The sequence below is a fragment of the Gekko japonicus genome, unplaced genomic scaffold, assembly GCF_001447785.1.
Source record: "Gekko japonicus isolate JY-2015 unplaced genomic scaffold, Gekko_japonicus_V1.1 scaffold780, whole genome shotgun sequence".
In the NCBI taxonomy this organism is placed as follows: Eukaryota; Metazoa; Chordata; class Lepidosauria; order Squamata; family Gekkonidae; genus Gekko; species Gekko japonicus.
The window spans coordinates 1,243,840-1,266,327 of NW_015168071.1; the positions used below are offsets into that span (position 1 = coordinate 1,243,840).

Genomic DNA, 22,488 nt, shown 5'->3' on the forward strand with positions numbered 1-22,488 from the left:
CTTTCCCTCATGATACCGAGGTAAAACAATCATATATTCAAATGTTTAGCAATCCTTCCTGCTGCTAATCAGGGACCCATCTCCCACCTTTTGTGTAAACCTGGGAACCTTTTTCAAACTGCCTTGACTGAACCATTAGTGGTCAGAAAACCCATTCAACTAGCTACCCAACACTTGGCTAATCCCATCATCGCTATTGTTAATCCAGACTCTGCCCCTCTGGAACCTCATTGGTCACACCTAGGTCTGGCCCCTCCTGGCCCAGGTAATCTTTTGTCTTCATCTGCGACAAGTCCCTCAAGATGTCCTATTGGTTGACATTGTTTTCCAATGTCTATATCCATCAAGGCACATGGCCTCAGAGTGTGTGCCTCTGCCCTGGTGCCAACTGGCAGTCCACCCCCAAACTTTTGTTTTGGTAACAATCTCATCTCCATGGACCTCTGCACGTCTGGACAGGTTGTATCACCCCGTAACTGACCCCTCTATTCTCTATCAATCACCTCTGATTTCTTAGTTTTGTATTGCTTGCTCTTTTTGAATGCTTAGTCTGCTTGTAATTAGGGAAATTCTTTAATAAAATATATTTAATTTACTCTTCAAATCTGGAGTCTTCCTACTGTACCGGACCTTGGTATACAATTGGGGTGCAATCCCTATGCCCCTCTGATCTCCTCTGCCTCATAACTAATTTCCCCAAACAACAAGGCAGGCCATTGGTGGTAACAATCCCTCATGTAGATATATTCCCCCCCCCATCCGCCTCTATGGGAGGCCACAACATGTAAGATTGCTACTGTGCTGTATCCACACATGGTTGGCTATTGCACTTGTGGTACACCAAGGATTTGCTACTGGACTGTCTTGCCCACACAAGAAAAACTAATTGCAGATGGATGCTGAAGTGCAATGCTTGTGCAATATCTAAGTAGGGAGTACTGAGTAAGAGGCACTGAGTAAAAGAGGCTAGAAGCAGAAAGTTGAGATTGGCATAGTAGGAAAGATCAAATCAATTGGCTAAAAATAAGCATTGATAAGAAGGCTCAAAAGATAGTTTTGACAGCTTATGCTCTGAGGTCTTCATCCTTTTTAGCCTTCTAGCCTAAGCTTTTTTGGCTTCTGACTGTCTCAATAGCATTACTTCACGGGTTTAGCTAGATATGCTGTAAGCAGTTAATCATGAATGCAGAACACTCTAGAGAGATCTCTGGCTTGGATGCTTCCTACCATTTTTTTTGAATAAGTGGAAGTTGGAAAAAATTAATATAACCTACAACCCAGTACTCTGATCTCTTGATAATAAATGAGGAAGCTTTAAAAAAAATCAGTCCAAAATTGAGCCACAAAGGCATCAGGAATGTAGTTTCAAGGATGGAAGCCAACGGAACTGGGGGAGTGCAGGGGAGTGTTCAGAACACACTGACACTTCGATGATCTATTACCAAATTACCTACTGTTTCTTCCCAGAAGGTGTGAACAACATTATCCAAGGAACTGTGATTTGAAACAAGTCTAAATGAGGCTTTCTGACCTGGAGCTATTACAAGAGAGAGCATGGGGGCTTCTGCCTCTTGAATCTACTTTAACTTGACCACTATCTCACTGATGAATAACTTCTTTCCTTCCAATGACTTTTTAGCCTTGAAATGCAATAATTTGGGTTCATTCCAGTTCCTAGGGCATCAGTCTGTTTATTACTCAAACTCTCACCCTGCTTGCGAGCCTTGGAAGCAGCCTGGCTTTGCCCTGCATAGACACACTGAGGCAGAGCTGATTTTTCAACCTGCAAATGAATCTGAGAACATTGACAAATTGAAGTAACTATCAGGGCACAGAAAGAACTCATTTTCTGCCCTGTGTGCACATAGATCCAGCTGCAATGCTTTCAAGTATCATGAGGTGATAAAACTTCTCCTATCTGAGTTGTCAGCAAGTCTGGTGCTTGACTAGGAGTGAGCAGATTTTTCCCTCTGTTTTAATGTATACTGTTGTGTGCTGTGTCTAAAACAAATTCCAGAACTGGAGCAAGCACAGTTGGATGCAGGTTTTAGTTCCTTGGGTTCATTTGCATCTCCTCCACCCATCAATACTGATGGGAACATATACATTTGATAGAACTGTGGTGTAGGTGTATCAAATTGCTAGGTGGTCAGCATGGTTGTGTTCTTTTACTTAAGAGATGGAATATAAGCCAGAAATGGAAAATGTGAGAGTTGTTGTCTCGGCTACCCTTGCCATCCTCAGACATTTTGTCCAAAGAGGATGTAGAAGTTGTTGCACTTTTCCCAGGTTATTCAGATTGCAGTTACGCAGGAGAAATTTCAAGATGCATGTTTAGCATGCTCAACCCAGCAGAAATTAAGGGGATTTTTGATGAGGGAGAGTGAGGAAGGGCTTCGATGTCAATCCTTAAGACTTCAGTGTCAGTACTTAAGATTTTGAAGTCGAAGGAATCAAACTGTCAACACTGGGTTGAAATGGTTCATCATGGTTTACCTGGAATGATAGATTCAAGTGGGTACCCATGTTGGTCTGCTGAAATGGCCAAATTGAATTGGGCAGGAGTTTGGTAAATGTTCATGGAAGATGCCTTTCCTGAACATTGGTTCAGGGCCCCCCCCCCCCCCACCGCCCAAAATTCATGAACAGTCAAGAGTTCCGACTGTCAGACATTTGGAATGGCTTCTTTCTGGTGACTGTCTGGCAGTATGTAGCCACTGGATTTGCAAAGCACGGTATTAACTCCTAAGAGCCTAGCAAGGTCCTTTCCTAGCTCAAACTTTAAGTTGAAATCAATGATCTCAACTGGACTCACCAAGTCTTGATCCATGGATCTATGTTGTCTATGGCACCAACTTGGTCGTAAAATGAATTTTCCTGCTTTGGAGCTTTGTTTATCTTGTTTGTGCTTCATGTCCTGTTTTGTACAACTACATCTTGTTGGGACTCTTTCTTCATCATGGTTTACCTGGAATGATAGATTCAAGTGGGTACCCATGTTGGTCTGAAGCAGCAGAACAAAATTTGAGTCCAGTGGCACCTTTAAGACCAACAAAGTCTTCGAGCAAGGGATATGCTTGTATTAAGCATTCCTTGATGTTGGGCAGGCACCTCCAGGATTTATCAGAATAATGGGTGATGTTCTCAGTGTTGAAAGGTTTTTTGTTTTGAGCATGATATGCCAGTGTGCTGGGCGGGGGGAATGGCACTTAATCAGTTTCAAATTCCAGCACACCATTCCTCTTCCCTGGGATTTTCCAATGTCATGGCTGTACCCAGGTGCCTCTATGAGATTCACCAAGTTTCAGATCCCCTTCTTAGGCTGTAAAAGGGGTGCTGATTAAAACAACTATGTCCAAAATAAAAGGAGGAACAGCTATCTAAGGGGTCTCAGCAGGAGAAGGGGATAGGGTCCTCACAGCAGAGTTACACTCTTCTAAATCCATTGAAGTCAATCGGCTTAAAGGTAAAGGTTTCCCTTGCTTGAGAGCTAGTCGAATCTGAGTCTAGGGGACAGTGCTCATCTCTGTTTCCAAGCTGAAGAGCCAGCACCGTCCAAAGATGTTTCTGTGGTCACGTGGCCAGCATGACTAAACACCGAGGCACATGGAATGCTGTTACCTTCCCACCGAAGCGGTACCTATTTATCTACTTGCAATTTCTTGCTTTCAAACTGCATAATTCTTTTTAGGATTGCATTGTGTGTTTAGTAATGGGGCATAGGTAGCCTTGCTAAATTCCTGAGGCCCATAAATTAGCAGGTACCATCTAGTCCATGATGAAAATGTTTCCTATAATTCTGGGAAGAGAAATAGTTGTCTATTCTGAATTTTGGCGCATGCAATCATGCAATGTAGCAAGTGAGGGGCAAAATCATCCCACTCTTACAGACACACTCAAATAGATTTAACCACTGTGGGTGTTTATTGTAGGAGCTGAGGAAGTTGTAGTGTATTTGGTTAGGCCAACAAGACATAGTGGTGCTGTGGGAGTGGAAATTTGGACCAGTAGTAAAGTATTGGTCAGACAATGAAAATTAGGTACACCATACTCTTTATCAATTACATTTGGTCAAACATAAGAATAGATGCCAGACCCTCAACATCTGAAGGATAACAAGCATGACTTTGTTTTCTGTTTCCTGTTTATCTAAGATATGTGGGATTGGAGAGTCTGAATGTGAAGGTTCCATTGAGCTATCATGATTAATATCGCCACATCCTACAAATTACATTTTTTTAAATGCATCTACGCCTACCTTCATCCACAGTTAGTTAAATTGGGATTAACTATATTTCCTCTCTGGTAGAGCCAGTGTGGTATAGTGGTTAGAATGCCAGACTAGGATCTGGGGAGACCCAGGTTCAGATTCCTGCTCTGCCATGGAAGCTTGCTGGGTGACCTTAGACCAGTCATACTCTCTCAACCTAACCTGCCTCACAGGGTTGTTGTGAGGATACAATGGGGAAGAGAAGAATGATGTAAGCTGCTTTGTGTCCCTATTGGGGAGAAATATGGGGGTATAAATGAAGTCAATAAATAAGTAAAATGTATCTGATGGAAGTCCAGTTTAGAACCTGAAGTTGAGTTCCTTGAGGATTATGACATTTTAACCAGCTCCCTTTTTACTTTCAGTTTGAAATGCTTTTAAATATGGTGTTTGTTCCACCCTCACAATAGTCTAGCAAAGTCACATACTTCTAAGCCCATTGACTTCAATGGACTTGGAAGGACTTAACCCTGCTTCAAATGACACTGTGAAACTCTTGCCTGTTCTTTGTGCTTTCACATTTTGTGTGTCACAGGATTATACACGCGTGATAAGACTTTAATAATAAGAAAGGATAGGGTTAGGTTTTCTATTTTGGGGCTCTGATAAGTGGCTTTCAAGAACCTAGAACCAAGCTTGAAGTGATTATAGTATATTCATGCAGTCAGGGCTTTTTTTGCAGAAAAAGCCCAGCAGGAACTCATTATCATAATAGGCCATACCCAACAGCAGGAACTCATTAGCATATTAGGCCACACCCACGATAGCACAGCTCATTAGCACATTAGGCTGCACCCCCGTGTGGTCATCCAGCCACACCCACCTTTTGCTTCTTATTCTGTTTACCTTGTTTGTTGTCAAAACCCAGGGCTTTTTTTGGAGCAGGAACTCCTTTGCATGTTAGGCCACACACCCCTAATGTAGCCAATCCTAATGAGTTTCTGCTGTTGGGTGTGGCCTATTATGCTAATTAGTTCCTTCTGGGTGTGGTCAACTTGGAAGCCAGCCGGAACTCCGTTCCAGTGCGTTCCTGCCCAAAAATAGCCCTGCATGCAGTAATGGAAAATTTCTAAATAACTTTTAAGGAGTATTGGTGAAGTAGAGAGTAATTTCCTTTAACCACATGCCTCGGGGGGGGGATATCTTTTTTGTATGCCTTGCATTGTGTTACATTTTACATTTACATGGATATCTCTTGATAATTGCTTAATTATTATGCCTAATTACAAATGTGTTGTCTTCCCTAGAGCCCATGCAATCTGAGTAGTAAATACTGCAAAGAAAAAAACCAACCACCACAGATAATGGAATGTCTCTTAGCCACTGATGAGGGAGGTAGAAGGCCTGTTCTGATTATGGTTTACAATGATGAGGAAAATTTGTTTACAGGAACCACAGATACGCCATTTCTTTTAAAAATTAAAATGCTGTGCTCTATTACTGTCAGGATGAACCCTTGATGCTGTGGAAAGCCAGTACACCAACTAAGAATGAATGGGTGAAAACCGAAATACAGCTTCCGGCAGGTGTTGAAAAAGGAAAGGTAAGAGAGAAGAATGAAAGCAGCCTAACTGAGAAAGAGCTGAGCAGTTGCATGCACTTTGTTGCCAGTATTTACGTGCTTTTCCTCTACTTGAACAGAAGATTCCCAAAGCATATGTGAGAGGATGTTCTTAGTATCAGAGAATGGGGTAGCTCTCTCTGTTCAAAAGTGCTTTGCGTCACATCAATTGAATGTGCATCTTTTGCTCTTTTCAAACCCTCCAGTGTACACCCATTGCTTGACAGCTGAGCCCCAAGCATCAGGAGACAAGGGGACAGGAGCTGGTCATTTTCCTTCTTGACCATAAGTCAAAGGCCCCTGAGGAAAAGCCTGCTCATGAGTCAGCCAAAGTTCTCCACAAAATGGGAATAGTGCCAAGATAAATATAACATGTTGTCCCCCAAGAAAGTGATCTTGTGCCCTTTTAGAGTAAAGTGAGCCCACCATACGCAGCTCCTTTCCCTTCAGCCCCAAGCTCAGATCTCTCCCATTTCTTCCTTTTCTTATTCCCTGTGCCATCCGAAGTATACAGCTATCTAGAGTGAGATGACAACTGGGCCTGCCAGCAAGATCTGCCAGCAGCAGCTCCAATTGCTTGTCCGTTTTAACGGCTTCCAAGTTCCAACCAGCTGCCACTGGGCAAGTGTGCCAGTTCTGCTGCAGGATTAAGCTCTTTGTTAGGAGGACAAAATGGAATTTCAGAAACCGCGAACACACCTAGTGCTTTTGTAACATGCTGAAGGGAACTGGCTTGTTCCTGTCACAAAGCAGTATCTAGCATCACAAAAACTCAAGACCTTATTAATCCTTCTCTGTTCCTCTTTTCAGCAATGGTGAAATGCATGTCTTATATAGAGAAGGAAATGATAATTGCTTGCAAAAATCTAGGGGTATTGAGATACATATTAAAGCTGATTAAGCGACTACATTAGCAGAACTGATTAGAAGATTGGCCAGTAAAATATGGAATCCCAGGACAAAAATAATAATCAAACATCTCACCATATATCTCACCTTTGTTTTAGTATTATATTTTTGTTTTAAATAATAGTGAAATGCCCTTCTTTCTCTCAGGGTTGTTAATTTGCAACCCAAAGACCCAGTCTAGAGATCTTTAAACGTTCTCAGAGAGCAGAGCATTCTGGTCTTCCACCTCATTCCTGTAGAGCACCCTGTCTGCTGTGGGTAAAACCAGCTAGAACAGGCAAGTGGGTGAAGGTGGGTGAAGGGGTGGTGGTAAAAGAATGGAGTGAGAGGCTTATTTCATTTTACTGCGCAGTGCAATTGGGCTGTTCCCGGAATCCACAACCGCAATTGTCAAGAAGAGACAGTGATATGAGAGAACAAACTGGAATCTACTTTGTAATTTATTAGACGTATTATCATGAATGTGTAATGACTCCATGAACATAATTATAACAAAAAAGATCTAGGAAGTGGTTTATTCCATTCCTGTTGGGGTTAAAGAGCCATAAGAAGGGCTCTGACAAAACTGATATATGATCGCATATGAAGAAAGGAGATTATAAGGGCAGGAGAATTCTGTAGCTGCCTTTCCCTGCTGCTTATAACTTTGGTGTGTTAACTTGTTCTTTCTGCTTGCAAAAGATAACACTCCAATCATTAGAATACTAGATGTATTCCCACAATTAATCCATTAGAACGATTCTTTAAGAAGAAGAAGATGAAGAAAGGAGATTATAAGGGCAGGAGAGTTCTGTAGCTGCCTTTCCCTGCTGCTTATAACTTTGGTGTGTTAACTTGTTCTTTCTGCTTGCAAAAGATAACACTCCAATCATTAGAATACTAGATGTATTCCCACAATTAATCCATTAGAACGATTCTTTAAGAAGAAGAAGAAGAGATTGGATTTATACCCCGCCCTTCACTTGGAGTCTCAGAGCGGCTTACAAACTCCTTTCCCTTACGAAATCTACAGCCAGAACCTGGAGTGGCAACCCTATCTATGTATGTAGATTAAACGTATGAAAGTCATGTTATTAAAATGGCAGCATTTAGATTTCATGAAAGTGCAGCCCAGTCATACACGTTTACTTGGATGTAAGTCTGGCTGAGTATGATATAATTTGTTCCACTGGAGCATGCATGGGATTGTAGGCTTAAAAGATTTGATCTGGCTGTATGCACTGAATGGATTTCACCTGGAAGGACTATACCCCAGGGCTGTTGTGAGGGTAGAATTGGGGGACAGAAGAATCATGTACATCAACTTATACTGCTTGGGAAAATGGCAGGATAAATAATCTCCAGTACATAAATTTAAACATGGGTCATGCAGATTAACACATGCATGGGCTACAGCTTTTCCAGTGTCCTGTATAAAGTCAGCCTTGTGTATAATAATGGAGAGAGAAAATAGGCTAAATAAACAAAGGCTCTAACTAGTCCTATTAATACATCAGTATTTCCACTTGTTTATATAGTTCTGTAGACATAAAACATTAATGATTCTCCCAGCTTGTGTTGGAAGGAACAACCCAAAGCAAGATGAGCTCTATCTGTCTGGATCACTTTGATTTTATGGCTCATAAGATACCAGAGTTGCCCGTGGTTTGTTCTTCTGAAGAGTTTGCCTGTGCCAATGGCCATTGCATTGATAACACCTTGGCCTGTGATTACCAGTTGGACTGCTTGGACGGAAGTGATGAAAATTCAGCAGCTTGTGGTAAGTTAATTTACTTGGTTCAGGTTACCAAGCAGTGGAGATAAGACTGTTTTATAGAGAGTAAGATATGTTAAATAAAATTATTTACAAAACAATAATTGCTAGAGATGCAATAGATTTTCTCTGGCTTAGATTTATGAATTAAAAACTAGCATTTTCAATGGCACACAATTTAAACCACTTCAGGATTGAGAATATTCATCCCTTTTCAATCACATTTAGCGTTATCTCCTCACTGGTTGTTGTTGATTCTTTCTTTTGGGATTGGTCACGTCATACTCTAAATGGGATGATGTTGCAGTCAGTGTTCCCTCTAAGCTGAGTCAGTGTGAGCTAGCTCACAGTTTTTTAGCCTCCAGCTCACGCATTTTTATCTTAACCCAGGAAGGATGGCTCCAGAGCAAACTAATTTATGCAGTAGTCAAATTGCTTGCTCACAACTTTAATGCCAGTAGCTCACAAAGGAGAATTTTTGCTCACAAGACCCCACAGCTTAGAAGGAGCATTGGTTGCAGTGTATGTAGCCATGCATAGCACCTGTGCGATGCTACTACTATGGGATAATTACAGCAATTGGAGTGAAGTTCATTTAAACAAATAAATTAATTTTTTTTCAAGGAATGATTAAAAAGTAGTTGAGAAGCAGAGATTCATGGGAAAGTATCAGAAGTTTCTATTTAGCTCTCTAGAGGTGTGCATAAGTCCCCTGACTTGTGGCTTTATTCATCAGATACATATCTAGTTAAAATTCAGATGAATTGTTTTCAGAGCAATTTACAAATTCATGCAAATTTGTTTATATTTTAGGCACACTGAACATGTGCATTCATTTTCCCCCCTCCCCTTTTACAAAGATTTCATTAGTTAGACCCCAGATTTTTGACCCTATTCATGCTCAGTTGGACTGTATCTGGTGCAGTCAGAAAATATACTATTGGCCACCTTCTTAAGTGAACTATAGAACCTGAGGAGAGATAGTATTGTGGCAATAGAGCAGAGGTCTCCAACGTGGTACCCATGTGTGCCAGTGGTGCCTGCCAACACCTTTGCTAGTGTCTGACAAGTGTTTTTAGAAAGTGGGTGGGCCAGGTAGGGCTTTTGCCCAGCAAGACCTCTGATTGGCTGTGCAGACTTTTTAAAATGTTGCTTTGGCAGCAGCTGCCACCACAACACAAGTATCTGCACTGTGTGACTGAAGTTAAGATGTGGTAATCATTTTGTGGCTGGTTCTGCTACCTGTGGCAGCCATTGTGTGGGACCATTTTGTCACTGTACCCACTACCCTGTGTCAGAATTCCAAAGGTGACCACAGGCTGAAAAAGATTGGGGACCGCTGGATTACAGTATCTGACTCAGATCTGGGAGTCCTTGGTTCGAAACACCACTCTGTCATAGAAGCTTACTGGAAGACCTTGGACCAGTCACTCTCTCTCTCAGCTTAATGTACCTCCCAGAGTTGTTGTAAGGATAAATTGTAAAAGATAAGGAGGAGGAGGAGGAGATTGGATTTATACCCCGCCCTTCACTTGGCGTCTCAGAGCGGCTTACAAACTCCTTTCCCTTCCCCTCCCCACAACAGACACCCTGTGAGGTAGGTGGGGCTGAGAGAACTCTGACACAAACTGCTCTTTCAGGAACAGCTGTGCCAGAGCTTGTGATTGACCCAAGGTCACATCAGCAGGTGCAAGTGGAGGAGTGGGGAATCAAACCCGGTTCTCCCAGATTAGAGTCTGCACACTTAACCACTACACCAAACTGGCTAAAAGATAAGAATGATGTAACACCTCTGGGTCCCCATCAGGGGAAATGTATGGTGTGAATGAAGTAAATAAAATAAAGATCCCAGGAGGTGTAGTGGTTAGAATATCAGACCAGACCTGGAGAGACTTGGATTCATATCCCTGCTCAGTTGTGAAGCTTACTGGCTGACTTTGTGGCAGTCATTCTCTTTCTCTAAGCCTAACCTACTGCACAGGATAAACTGGCAAAGGAGAAAACCTTGAATGCCACCCTGGGGGGGGGGGGAAGCAGGATAAAAATGTAATCTACAGAAATATTTGCTTGATGAGAACTGCTGAAGGAAATCTGCCATTAGTGCATGTTATTTGATTATGCTTCTCAAATAAATCTTTTATGACAGCCTTCATGTCCATCTCAAAAGTCTAATGAACACAGTCCATCTGGTCTCTTCCCATCCATCTCATGCAGATCTTCACACTAGTGATGAAAGTTTCCTAAGCAATACTTTGGACTGATGACTTTAAAAAAAGGAACAGTATCTAATTGAAAACCTTTCCAACTACATTGATATATAGTTGGCTAGCTATTTGGTATGGGTTTCCTTGGTTCTTTCCCTTTGATAGGGTGCTCTCCGGGTAGTAAACTAGCAACACTAGATGCTGAATGACTGTAGAAGCAACCATCTGTTACTTGGTGATACCTAGTGTTATTCATTTCCCGTTCCTCTCTATTTTTTTGTAAGAAGGAAGCAAAGAACAACAAAAACCACACTGTTTTTGCTCCTTGACTGATTTACTTGACAAAAATATCTATAAAGTATTGACTACTAGAAGTAAATACATACGTCAGAGGAATTGAGCTCTGACTCACAAAAGCTTCTGCCAGAATAAATTTTATTTGTCTTTCAAGTGCCACAGGACTTTTTAATTCAGCTGATATGAGTTTAGGGTTGCCAAGTCCATCTTCCACCCCCAGCGGGGGACTTTGGGGGCGTTCCTGGAGGGGACGGGGCATTCCCGACGTGATGACATCACGTTGGGGACGAACGCCCCCCCCCGCCCATGCGCCAGATCTCCAGAAGCAGCAGTTCCCTGCACTTAAAGGAGCCGGCATTTCCCTTTTAAATGCAGGAGCCGGTGTTTAAGAGCAGCTGCGTTTCCCTTTTAAGAGCACGAAGCTGGCATTTCCCTGCAAGCTTGCGGAGATCAGACTTGGGAGGAAACACGGGTTCCATACACTTAAAGGGAGAGAGATGGGTGGCTGTGGGTGTTGGGGGTGGGGACCCCTGGCAAAACTGGGGACCCCTGGCAAACTGTGGAGGTTGGCAACCCTAATACAAGTTTATTTTAATAATTTGCTTGCATTTGTCCAAGATTCATTTAAAAGTTCCCTTTGAAACCTTTGGTTGAAGTTTCTAATGTTCCCAACTCACCAGGTCAGCAGCAAGGGAACTTGCCCTAGTTACCTCAGCAATGGGCCTGAGGTCTTCCAACCCATTGTTTCCTGTTAGGGATGCCAGCCTCCAGGTTGAACCTGGTGGTCCCCTGGAATTTCAGCTCATATCCAGGCTACAGAGATCATTCCGCCTGGAGAAAATGGATGCTTTGGAAGGTGGACTTGTACCCCACTGAGGTCCCTGTCCTCCCCAGGCTCCATCCCCAAATCTCAAGGAGTTTCCCAGCCTGGATCTGGAAACCCTATGCTGCCATCACCTGCTGGTAGTCAGGGGGACCTGGCAACCCTGCTTCAGATTGTAGTCAAGGAGTATGCCCCAGTTGCCTGGACAACGAATCTGGTGTCTCCCACCCTGCTAGTAAAATTTGCTGCAAAAGCTACCTTAGCAACTGAGATTACAGCTCTTCCATTGGTAGTCTGATAGGGTGCTTCATCTCTGGCCTGGGTGGCTGCGTCTATAGCAAGTGTCTCCACTTCTCCACTCATGCCTCCGTCTCCTACACGTTAGTGTTTCATTCAAAAGTTTTTTTCCCCCTTTTGCTGTAAGCAGCTTTCAATTCCTTCTTGGGAGAAAGCATGGAATAAATATTTAAGTAAATTAAATAAGTATTAATTTGCTCAAATTAACATTTACCCCCTTAAGTGTCCTAGCATGTTCATTAGAGGTGCCAAAGTCCAGGTGGTGGCTGAAGGTCTCCTGGAATTGCAACTAATCTCCAGGCTACAGAGAGCAGTTTCCCTGGAAAAAATGGCTGCTTGGAAGATGGACTCGGTGGTATTATACCCTGCTGTGGTCCATCCCTGTCCCCAAACCCCACCCTTCCTGGGTTGCATCCCCCAAATCTTCGGATATTTCCAAACCCAGAGCTAACAACCCTAAATTGTTCATAGTCATTGTAGGTAAAGGGGGATGATCCTAGTACCTTGAAAAATCCAACCAGAACTTCAGCAAATCAGATTGGTGAAGTCTGAGACTAGGGATGGGCACAAACCAAACCATGAAGCAAAATTAATTTTGTCCTGTTCATGGTTCATGAACCTAAGTTCATGATGGGTCTAATGTCACAAACTTCCACAAACTTTAAAAGCAGTTCATGGCAGTTTGTGGATAGAGCAGAAAGCAGATGCTTAAAGGGATTCTGTCCCTTTAAACTGCTGCTTTTTGTTCCCCATGAAAGCCACAAAAACAGCTGAGCAGTGGGAAGCAGCCTGATCCCTTCTGCTCAGATGTTTTAGTCTGTCTTGTGCAATCCCTTTAAACTTTAAAGGGACTGCAGAAGAAAACCTGAAAAACAGCTGAGCAGTGGGGAACTCCCCACCATGCTTCTCCCCTGCACTCACATGGAAAGCTCTCCAACATGGTGATTCCCACCATGCTGCTTCCCTCTACCATACTCCTCCATGCCACTCAACTGTTTTTGGGGGGCTTTCTTGTGCAGTCCCTTTAAACTTTAAAGGAACTGCAGAAGAAAGCTCAGAAAACAGCTGAGCAGCAGGGAGCTCCCCACCACTCATGGAGGGAGCTCCCCACCATGTTGCTCCCTGCCATCCTGCTCCCCACCACCACACTGCTCCCCACCGCTCAGCTGTTTTTTGGGCTTTCTTGTGCAATCTCTATTAATGTTCAAAGGGACTGCACAAGAAAGCCTGAAACAGCTGGCCAGAGAGAGCATGCTGCAGTCCCTTTCAACGAGGTTTGCAGGGCCACGAACCATGAACCTGTTCGGTTTGCAAACAAACCTCCCAGTTCAATTTGGTTTGTGGTTTGAATATGAACCACGAATTGACACAAACCACATTTTTTGAGTTCGTGCCCATCCCTATCTGAGACATTGCCTCTTTCAAGAAATCTCACCAACTGAAAGCCCCTTCTTTGACAAATCATCAGGTGGTGTGAAAGAGTGCTGCACATGAGATGGTGCATCCACTAGATCCATCCAGACTGTGGCACAGGTGAGGGATATGATACTTGAGAAGGATGGTGAAAATAACAAATGTGCTTGAAACTAATGGAGGCAAAACCCAAGTTGAATAAAAGTTTAGTTTTAAATTTCATGAAACTGTATCAAGTAAAAAAAAACCACCAACAAAAACAAAGGAAATATTATGTACAGCTAAATTATTTATGTATCCAAGCTGATTACCCATTGATTATCAAACTATTATCAGATCTCTCCACCACTGCTTTAAGAACAGCAGGGGTTCTGGACTGTCAGGATAGAGTTCTCTAGAAAGCAGGCAAGGAGAAGTCTCCAATTAGGTGTCAGCAGGCTTGGGCTTCCTGTAAAAATGTTGATGAGTATTAATCTTTTGGGAGCTCTTTCCATAATAAGCAAAAGCCTGTGGACTGAGCTCATATATTCCAGAAGGCAGAAGAGTGTGTCCAAACAAGTGTCAATCAATCCTGTCTTTTGTTTCAAAAATATGTGCTTAGAGGAAATAAAAAGCTTCTTCAGGCAGGAAAGAAAAAAACTGCAGCATTTAAAATGTAGGGCTAAATCATTCATCTTGCAAAAATAGCATGCATAATACTATATTAGTATTTGACACATGCACATAAAAAGGATTCTAATTACTATTAGCCAACAGTGAGCTGTTTCCAGCTCTGTGTTTAATAAGTAAAATAAAATGTTCTACACACCCATGGTTATACAATTGCCACAGACAATAGGTGGCATAATAATAATAAAAAAGACCTTTTATTATTTTATTTGGTCACAAACAACCTTCTTAATGGCATAATCATTTTGCCCAATGACATGTGAAATGGCTGGACTTCTAGGTTTTAAAAAATGCAAAACCTACTTCTGGGGGGTCCCAGCAGCCCCTAGAATTCCCTCTTCCTAGACTTGCTAGCTTGCAACCAGGATGTCAGCACTTTTTCTTTTAAGCGATTGGATGCCGTAGGAGTAGCCATGACTTCTCTTTTCAAAACTTCCCTTGGTCCTCTCATTCCCTGTCTTCCATAATAAGTCCACATTTGCCGCAGAGCTGTTGGGGAGAAGAGATGACAGACTGGGAGAAGGAAGAGACAGAAGAAGCCATGGCTGTCTTGTCTTCAAGACATATCTCTGTGTAGCAACCTTGTAACTGTGGATGAATGAATGTTTCTTTTTATATTCATATATATTTTTGTCAAAGTGTTCAGTTCTCTACTTCTGGTTTTGTAGATTCATTTGTGCTGTGTGTGCTTATTGGATATCTTTATACACAGTTTATACAGTGTTCATACATACAGTATACATGATTTATGTCTAAAATATTGAAGAGCAAATCATGTTGAAAATGCATATATTATAAAAGGGAAATTGAGCATGAGCAAACAGAAATGGTATAAAATAAAGAATTGGGTTCAATTTGTGCAAGGGAGAATGGAAACCAAAATATGGATTTAGAGTTTGAAATGGCAGGGAGCATGAATGCAAAAGCATCCATACCTTTCTCTGCCCCTCTGTCTCCTCAATACAGATTCTAAATACTGGTCACCTTAGGATTGTTCTGCCACAAGTGTGCGTGTGTGCATGTGTGTGCATATGTGTGTGCGTGGTTAGCTGAAGTCTCTGATAAATACAGACAGTAGGGAAGCCATTTTTAGTAGTCATATAAATGGAAGATGTGGAGATTTCAGTTTCAAGATTGGTATTAAGCTTCTTAGTTTGCATCTCATGAAATGATTCCCTTGGAAACACACAGTCTAAGTATTACTGGCAGCAGCTACAGTGAGGGGGGAAAACTCCCAGCAATCAAACATATGTTCTACCATCTGTGCATCTTATTTGCCTGCAAAATGAGTAATCAGAACACAGTCTTCTGTGCTGCTTAATCTTTGATTATTGATTATAGTTCTCTATCTAAATAAGTGCTGGTCTAAATCCCTACTGATATTCTAAGCTAGATAACAAACACTTCTCCCCAGCCCCCATCCACAGTCCATCACTGGATCTTTCAAGCTGACAGTTGAAGGCAAAGCATAGTTCCTCCTCACCTGATTCATCGGCCAACCCAAAGGCTGCTGGATGTTACCAATTTAAACCCAGCAACAGTGTAGACCAGAGAAGATCTTTCTGCACAGAGACATGGATGACAAGGAAGTACTTACGGCTGTCTTGGGGAAATAAGAGCCAATGAGCTGTATGGGAAGAAGAGTATCATATAATGGAAGGCAGAGAGAACAGGAGTGGTGCAGTCACAGGGAGATGGCTGCTTACTGCTAAGGTTCTTGATTTAAGACTGGTGACTGCTAAGAAGGAATTGCAGTAAAAGAGCAATAAACAGTGAAGATAGAGAAGGGCAGGGATTGGATTGCACTGGAGAGAAACGCATAAAAAGAATCATATTAGGGACTCAAGTTTTTTAAAAACAAACCTTTGAGGAGCTTCTAGAGGGGGAAATGTTGTGTTTTCACTAAGGAAATATGAGAGAAGTTTTAAATTTTGCAAGCAGTGGAACAGTGTGTTTTGTAGTGTGTTAGATATTGGGGTGGTGGTGGTGGAAAGTGCTGTGAAGCCAATTTATTGATGTCCATGTAGGGTGGTCTTCTTCTTCTCCTTCTCCTTGTCATTGGCTGACCTAGGCCCCTGCCACACGACAGGAAAAAAGTCTCTTGAGGCGCGGCTTTTAAAACATTGAGGCGCCGTGGCGGGATCCCATGGATCCCCTGGCCGCGGCGCCGTTTCTCCCCGGCGCGATCAAACGCCGGGGAGAAGACATGGCTCAGACCGGGTGCCGGCCGAACTGCGCATGTCGGAGCATGCGCAGTTCGGCTCCGGGCCGGGATTGTGCCGGCGCAAGGGAGCGTCGGTGATCAGACGCCCGGATTGCAGCGCGTCTACTCGATGAACCACCGAGGTAGGTGGGGTCAACTTGAGGCGCTTTTTCCCGGGAAGGTCCAGTTCGGGGGCGGAAGCACGACGCTTCCCAGATGTTGTGGTGTGATCGCGCTGGTTTGATCCGCCCCCGAACTGTCCTGCTCCCGGGCCAAATTGCCTCGTGTGAACAGGACCCTAGAAGAGCAACCCTGGACTTCCTTAGTGATTTCCCATTCTAGCGGTAACCACAGTCGGGTTAGGAATGCAATAATTTGTCAATGACTGAGTTCAAGAGTCAAACTTTCTGTTTTGATTGACTATGTCTGTTTCTGAATGACTTAGATGCCTGAACAGGTTTGCTTCAGGCTTCTGCAGAACTGTGCATGTGTGAAAATTCTGCTGATCTGTACAGCTGATTCCAATAGTCATTAACATCTCGAAGGACTACCTAGTTGAAAACCAAACAGCAGCTTTGGGTTTTTTTTTAACTATATAGCATCTATTTATGATTGGTATTTATGATTTGTGAGTGTGACTGATTAAAATGCCTTTTTAAACAATTGCCTATCAAGCATAGAAGTAGTGCATCAATAGGGAGTAGAGTTCCATTAGGCTGTGTGGGAATGTGCATTTATTTATTTACCTTATAGTCTGAGTTTCTTGCTGAGACTCAATGTAAATTACAAAACTTAAAAAACAATTTAGCAGAAACAATGTACACTGAAACAAGACTATGTTACAAAACTAGGAAACAATGCAGTACGAACAGTATAAGTCATCAGAAAACAATGCAGTAAGAACAAGATAGTACACACAATACATATAGATCAAGGAGGGTAGCCATGTTAGTTTGTCTGTAGCAGTAGAAAAGAGTAAGAGTCCAGTAGCACCTTAAAGACAAACAAGATTTGTGGTAGGGTATGAGCAGTGACTCACGAAAGCTCATACCCTATCACAAATTTTGTTAGTCTTCAAGGTGTTAGTCTTCAAGGTGTTCAATACATATATTTAGGGCTGGGCATGAACCAGCTGATTATGGCCAGTTCGTGGTTTGCGAAGCAATGTTCACAAACTGAAGATCCACCATAAACTTTAATGAATTTTTATGCTGTTCATGGCGGTTGGTTTAAATGGCGAACTGAAAGCAGGGGGAGAAATGGCTGAGAGTCATTTAAGCACCTGCTTTCAGCTCCCTGAGGCTTTCCCCAGGGAGCAGAAAGCAAGGGGCCTTAAACCAAACAGCTGAGTGATGGGGAGCTCCCCACCAATTGGCTGTTTGGTTCAAATGGCAGGGAGCCATGTAAACCTCTGCTTTCTGCTCCCCACAAAAAGCTGCAGGGAGCAGAAAGCAGTGGGAAGCAGAAAGCAAAGGTTTAAACTTTAAATGGTTCACAAACCTATATGAACTGTTTCGATTCACAAACCCAACCTCCCAGTTCATGTTTCAGTTCATGGTTCAGCCACAAACCATGAACCGAATCACAAAAAGTGGTTTGAGCCCATCCCTACATATAATAAATAGTGCCATAAACTATAGCCTTAGTCCCTTTGTAACAATGCCCTCCTGGATGTGTCGATTGTGCTGAACTATAATGTTAGGAAGGAATAATTGACGCAAAATGCTGAACAGACATGAATGCGTAAATGAACAAAAACAGTCCATGGAACAATTGGCTTCCTGTTTGTGACTTGCAGACAAGATGTGAACTGGCTGGTGTTCAAACATCCATATCAGGGGTAAGATTTCTCAAATTTGAGGTGCAGGGGAATGTGTTAGTTGGTTATGGGGATTCTGCACATGTGTCAACATGAAGATTTAATGTAGTCTTATCCATCCCTGGGACCTGTTTTTAGTGCCAGGTATTTGCTGTAAGGTGTAAAGAAATGAGAGGCAAGAATCATCAAGCATGTCCAGAATTCACTATTAGGAAACTTCAACTTAAAATCTGTATTGAGATTAGGAGGCAGAGCTCCTAGAGCAAAATGTGAAGCTTCCTAATAATTTAAACCCTAACACTTTTCTCTGCTGTGGAGGATTTAAAATTTGGGTCTTATTTTTGGCAGTAATTCAGGATACTGTGTATTCTTAAATCTGAACTAGTGAACTGGAAGAGAGAATGCTGCAATGTTACACAATCAGCATTGGACTAATCCCCCTATTCTTCAGACATAGCCTGACTGCAATTTAAATTGCTTTTTATGTGTCATTCCTAATGAATTTTTGCCTTGGAAAAAAATGAGCTTTTTGCAGCTGTCAGGAAGGTAATTGTGTATATTTACCAAATAGCTCTTTGGTTAGGACTTCTGTTCTCAGATCTTACTTTTAAAGTTAAGATCTTCATAATAAATAAAGACTATCAAAATTGTGTGCTGCAGTTGAGAAAAGATTAATTTTTAGGACATTCATTATTTTCAGTTCAAAGGAAATGTTTTGGATTTGAATGGAAAACACCAATGGCTGTTTTATTCAAAGGCAGATGAATTTAGATAATAACACACAGGCATTTCAGGATACATTTTTCTGTATGCTTTCCCCTTCCTTATCTCTTTTATTCCATTTTCAATAGCAAATTACAGTGTGTGTGACTTTGAGTCTGAGGAGCTATGTGAATGGAAGACATTAAGCAACAACGATATACCTTGGGTCGTGATGGAAGGACAAACTTCCAAGGGTCTCGGTCTTCCTACAAGAGATCACACTACTAACAGTGATAAGGGTGAGTCTTGATGTAGCACTTGTCCCCTCTGTTGTGAAGTATAATTTAGAGTTTTTAAAAAAGTATTCAGATGTATAACCTTTAAAAAGTATTCAGATATTCACACGGAGCATTTGCCGCGCTAAAGAAACGGATGATAGGGGGATTTTCCGGGCGCGATCACACCGCAACATCTGGGAAGTGTAGTGTTCCCATGGCTAACCCGTGGCTTCCCGCCGAAGATGCGGATTAAAAAACTAGTACCTACGAGGTACTAGTTTCCGGAAGACGTGGGGCAAGGGTGGGCGTCTGATCGCGTCCCGTCCTAGTCCCGTCGCAAACCGGTTACTTTTTTCCCCAGTCTGCACAGGATGCACACAAACAATCATACGCATGCTCACCTTCTGGTGAAAAACAAAATATTCCCGATTGCCATGGAAGCGGCGCCTAGCGATTGCTGGTGTGATCGCGCCCCACCGCTTCTTTGCCGCGCTGCAGGAGAGCCATGAGATCGGCACCTCCTGCCCTAACCACGGGACCTCGACAAGATGTGTGATCAGGTGGCCGCACGTTATTTTGCTCCGGGGCAAGCAGCCATGCTTCCCCCCTGCATTTTCCGGCCAATGTGACCGGGACCCTAATTTCTTAACTGTTTCTACAAGAAATCCACCATTCAGATTCCATTTCATTTGAACATTTTTGGAACAATTGGCATGATTTAGAGACAAACTGGATAAAGCAGAACAGTGGAACAATTAGTTCATTACAGCTATCAAAATTCAATACTGCTATCAGTCTGATCTGCAGCACTATTGTGCTGCAATGAAGAGAATATTGGTTCTCCTTGCAGTTCTCTTGGAAGGTTTGTCATGGTTGTTTGCCAGTGAATTTCCAGATGGATTGTGTCATTCTGTTCTTGTCTTTCCATTGTTGCAAGATGCATTAGAACTACCCTGAAACCTATTTAGGTCATGATAGGTTCTCTTAAAAAAGAATTTCAATGCAAAGTGCGGAACTAGGATTTATTGGGAGATTTAACACTTTCTCCACCAGGCTTAAATAGGGACTTGGGTTTCCTCAGTCATTGTAGCTATTAATGCCTCGGTATGGCCTGTCCTTTACAGATGTTGATTAATTTTGCTTATCATGTTTTACCCTTGCACTTCCTTGATTACGTCTAATTCTATGTTCATCCTGCTCTGCCTATCTGTCTACAGTTGGGAATGATCCTCATCCAGTCTGGATGGATTGAATTCTCTTTGATAGGTTATTGTTTCTAACTAACTTCTCTTTATAACATCTCCCTATTTCTACCTTTCTGTCACTTGTAAGTTTAAGTATAAATATGCATCTGATGAAGTAAATACACAAAACCTCATGTTGCAGTAATTTTGTTAGACTCTAAAGTGCAACTGGACTTCTGTTTAATTTTACTGCAACAGACAAACACACCTCTAGACGTATTTCTGTCAAAGGTACTTTGCCATAAGCCACAAGTAAGTGTGTTAGTGCCGGGCGTAAGTGTTATTCTCAACTTTTTACTCACTGAGTGGAGGTAGATAACTATCTTGGTCATATGCAGTCCTAAATGTCATTGATATTAATTGGATTTATGTACATGTAAATAAATGAAGCTGCCTTAGTTTGGGCTTCAACAGTTTTGATTCCTTTGACTGGTGGTAGCTCTCCAGGGTCTGAGGCAGACTCTTCTTACATGCTACCAGCAAGAGCCAGTGTGATATAGTGGTTAAGAGCAGTGGGCTCTAACCTGGAGAACCAGGTTTGATTCCTCACACCTCCACATGAAACCTCTTCGGTGACCTTGGGCCACCATTTTTTCAGAACTCTCTCAGCACCACCTACCTCAAAAGATGCCTGCTGTGGGGAGAGGAAGGGAAGGCAATTGTAAGCCACTTTGAGACTCCTTAGAGTCATCGACATCATCATCTCCTCCTCCTCCTCCTCGTTTGAATCTATAACCTTTTGTATGCAAAGCAGGTGCTCTATCATGCCCCTTGCTCCCAATATTCTATGGATTTTTGTATTACTGTCCAGTTTCTCTAACTGTTAATAAACAAGTCTTCGATTTCCCTTAAAGTTTGGCTGCATTTTCACTAAGGCAGTGGCAACAGCAGCTCAAACTCTCTGCTTTCTAAGATGTTATCCTTTCCTATCTTGAGCATATCTGTGGTGGTTCAGACTCAAATGCTGATAATTTGACACTGTTCCGATTAGATCTTTAATTACACTTTCTCCCCCACAAGCAGAAATAACTATGTCAAGCTTGTGGATCTCTTGAGAAAAATGCAGCTTCTAGCATTGCTTCCCATTATTTTCACAAATACTAACATGCTATAAACTGGCAGTTTGTGAAAGGAAACTGAAATAGTGTACACGTTGGATGCTTCTCTGTGACTGAGAATAGATGACTTTTTGGAGACTGGGAGGCGGAAACCTAGATGCATTATTGACCACTGTACCTGCGTTTCTTCTTGTCTCAAATATTTTCTTTTACATTTTCTTAGCACTTTATCAGGTTTTTAGGAGAAGCTGAAACTAGTTAACAGCTGCAGTGTGACAACCTATGTGCAGTACAGTCTGTATTGGATAGTGTATTGGATACCATCAATGACATCAATGACATCAGTGATCAAAGATCTCCCCCCACCTTATGCCAAAAAACTAGTCACATTAATCTGCAGCGTTTATATTACCACTATTCTTCCAAGAATATCAGTGCATCCAAAAATGGACAGGAGGCTGTCCTGCCCCTGAGGGGAAAAACAGTTGCCCCCACAGGGGAATAACGAGACCGACAACCATTTTGGATTAAACAAGGGCCACTTTATTAATTATATACAATTTGGGACAGCAAAAACCCGGCAAGGGAGCACTTCAAGATTAGCGGAACAGACAAGGCAGGTGTCAGGCTGACCAGCCTCCTTGTCTGGTACAAATGGGCGATGCACCAACCCCGGTCCTGGGCCATTAGCCTGGCTTGCGACCAGCAGCCTAGCCGCGGGTCGCCTCCTAGGAGCGCCTACCCCTGAAACCTTACAGTTTGCAGAGAGGTGCTTTACCCAAGAGGCTCCCCTAGGGGGTCCCCATTTACCGACTCCTTGTCTGGTACAAATGGGCGATGCACCAACCCCGGTCCTGGGCCATTAGCCTGGCTTGCGACCAGCAGCCTAGCCGCGGGTCGCCTCCTAGGAGCGCCTACCCCTGAAACCTTACAGTTTGCAGAGAGGTGCTTTACCCAAGAGGCTCCCCTAGGGGGTCCCCATTTACCG

The 22,488-nt window shown here is 42.6% G+C and overlaps 1 protein-coding gene across 1 annotated transcript in view; it reads left to right on the plus strand.

Moving 5' to 3' along the window:
* Positions 1-22,488, plus strand: part of MALRD1 (MAM and LDL receptor class A domain containing 1) — a gene marked incomplete at its 3' end in the record, with an annotated part of 156,338 nt that overhangs the window by 50,429 nt on the left and 83,421 nt on the right. Inside the window, exons 9-11 of the mRNA XM_015414606.1 lie at positions 5,718-5,813; positions 8,292-8,499; positions 19,070-19,219. Of these exons, the coding sequence (XP_015270092.1) occupies positions 5,718-5,813; positions 8,292-8,499; positions 19,070-19,219 (454 nt within the window). The remainder of the gene's footprint in view (positions 1-5,717; positions 5,814-8,291; positions 8,500-19,069; positions 19,220-22,488) is intronic.